General features: G+C 44.4%; 1 protein-coding gene across 2 annotated transcripts in view; it reads left to right on the top strand.

Annotated features, from left to right (window-relative positions):
- Ect2 (epithelial cell transforming 2) overlaps nt 1-1,591 on the top strand; it is a 57,898-nt gene that overhangs the window by 20,186 nt on the left and 36,121 nt on the right. For both annotated transcript variants that reach the window (XM_026788533.1, XM_005343899.3), the window contains one exon: nt 858-1,080. In XM_026788533.1, the coding sequence (XP_026644334.1) occupies nt 858-1,080 (223 nt within the window). The remainder of the gene's footprint in view (nt 1-857; nt 1,081-1,591) is intronic.

The raw sequence follows: 1,591 nt of genomic DNA, 5'->3' as shown, positions 1-1,591 counted from the left end.
TTTCTCTGTAGCTTTGGAGCCTGTCCTGGAACTAGCTCTTGTAGACCAGGCTGGCCTCGAACTCACAAAGATCCGCCTGCCTCTGCCTCTTGAGTGCTGGGATTTAAGGTATGCACCACCACCGTCTGGCAAGAAAGAGGACTATTAAACAAATTCTAGAAAGATTTATGGGAAGAGTTATTTCAGTTTGAGATTTAGTAAGTTTGAGTGGAGAAGCCAGGCGTGATGTACATAATCATAATCCTGTTACTCAGGAGGCTACAGTAACTTTCCAGTGAGTTTGAGGCCCAGGTTTGGCAAGGTAGTGAAATACCAGGTGAGCCCAGGCTACACAGCAAGACCCTGCCTCAGTAAAATGAAAATAATTTTTGAATACTATATTGAGTATAAGATTGTAGACTTCATGTTTCCTCGATAAGATCTATGTACTTACCTCACTGTGCTCTTTAGTCTTGTTCCCAGTAAAGTTTCAGATGTGCTTTAGATGCACTGAGAGAGCTCTCAAGCCCTTGTTTGAGCTGGCAGTGTTTCTCAGGAAATACTGGCATGTACTTAGTTCCCTCACTCTATGCTTGGGCACAAGGAGAAGAATGTGTGGCTCATTCTCTCTCGGGTCATGCCCTAAAAAGAGTAGCTAGTGATTCATGGAGAAGGGGCTCTGAAAAAGAGGTGCTAGGCTGCCAGTTACAGTGGTGTCTTGGCCATTCTGTTTTATGAAGCTTCTGAATTGTCTAGTAGACGTAAGATTCTAAGAATCATTGTACAAAGTTTGGAGTTTTGTCACTTGGGATGTGTCTTTTGCATTCCTGTCTCAGTCAGAACCATCACAACACTGAGCTTTTGTGCTTTGGTTTCAGACGAACACTCCCGAGCTCAAGAAGTCGGTGTCTCTGCTGTCTCTGAGCACTCCAAACAGCAACCGCAAAAGACGCAGGCTGAGAGAAACCCTGGCTCAGCTCTCCAGAGAGACCGACCTCTCCCCTTTCCCGCCCCGGAAGCGGCCCTCGGCTGAGCATTCCCTTTCTATTGGCTCACTCCTTGATATCTCCAACACACCCGAGTCTAGCATTCACTATGGAGGTAGTTCACATCTTACTAAAGTAATCTTTAAAATGGAATGGATTGAAATGACTAAAAGAATAAATCTCTACTACAGTGAATGAATAGGAAAGGTTTATTCTAGTTGAGGAAATAAGACACTTGGAAAGCTAAGCATAGCCCTTGTAATGCTAGTACTGAGCAGGTAGAGACCAGAAGATGAGTTCAAGACAGTCTGGCCAACGTGAGACTCTGTCTAAAACAAACTACACACACACACACACACGCACACGCACACGCAGTGTGGTTGAGAACCACTGTCTCAGGAGGTCAGAAAAGGGATTTGAAGCTAACTCTGGAGTTGGAGTTAGTTCTGAGCTTTTGTGGGGGTATTAGGAATTGATCCTAGATCTGCAAAAACACCAGTGTTCTTAACCACAGAGCCATTTGGTTATCTGTGAAAGAGGCCCTCTATCAGTGTAGAGGACGTTCACATTATTAGTGTAATCATAGCCCACCCATTCCTCTTTCATGATTTACTTTTTGAGACAAG

This window comes from Microtus ochrogaster, chromosome 1 (assembly GCF_000317375.1).
Source record: "Microtus ochrogaster isolate Prairie Vole_2 chromosome 1, MicOch1.0, whole genome shotgun sequence".
NCBI lineage: Eukaryota > Metazoa > Chordata > Mammalia > Rodentia > Cricetidae > Microtus > Microtus ochrogaster.
The sequence above is the reverse complement of the archived record's forward strand: the minus strand, read 5'-3'. Positions and strand labels throughout refer to the sequence as shown.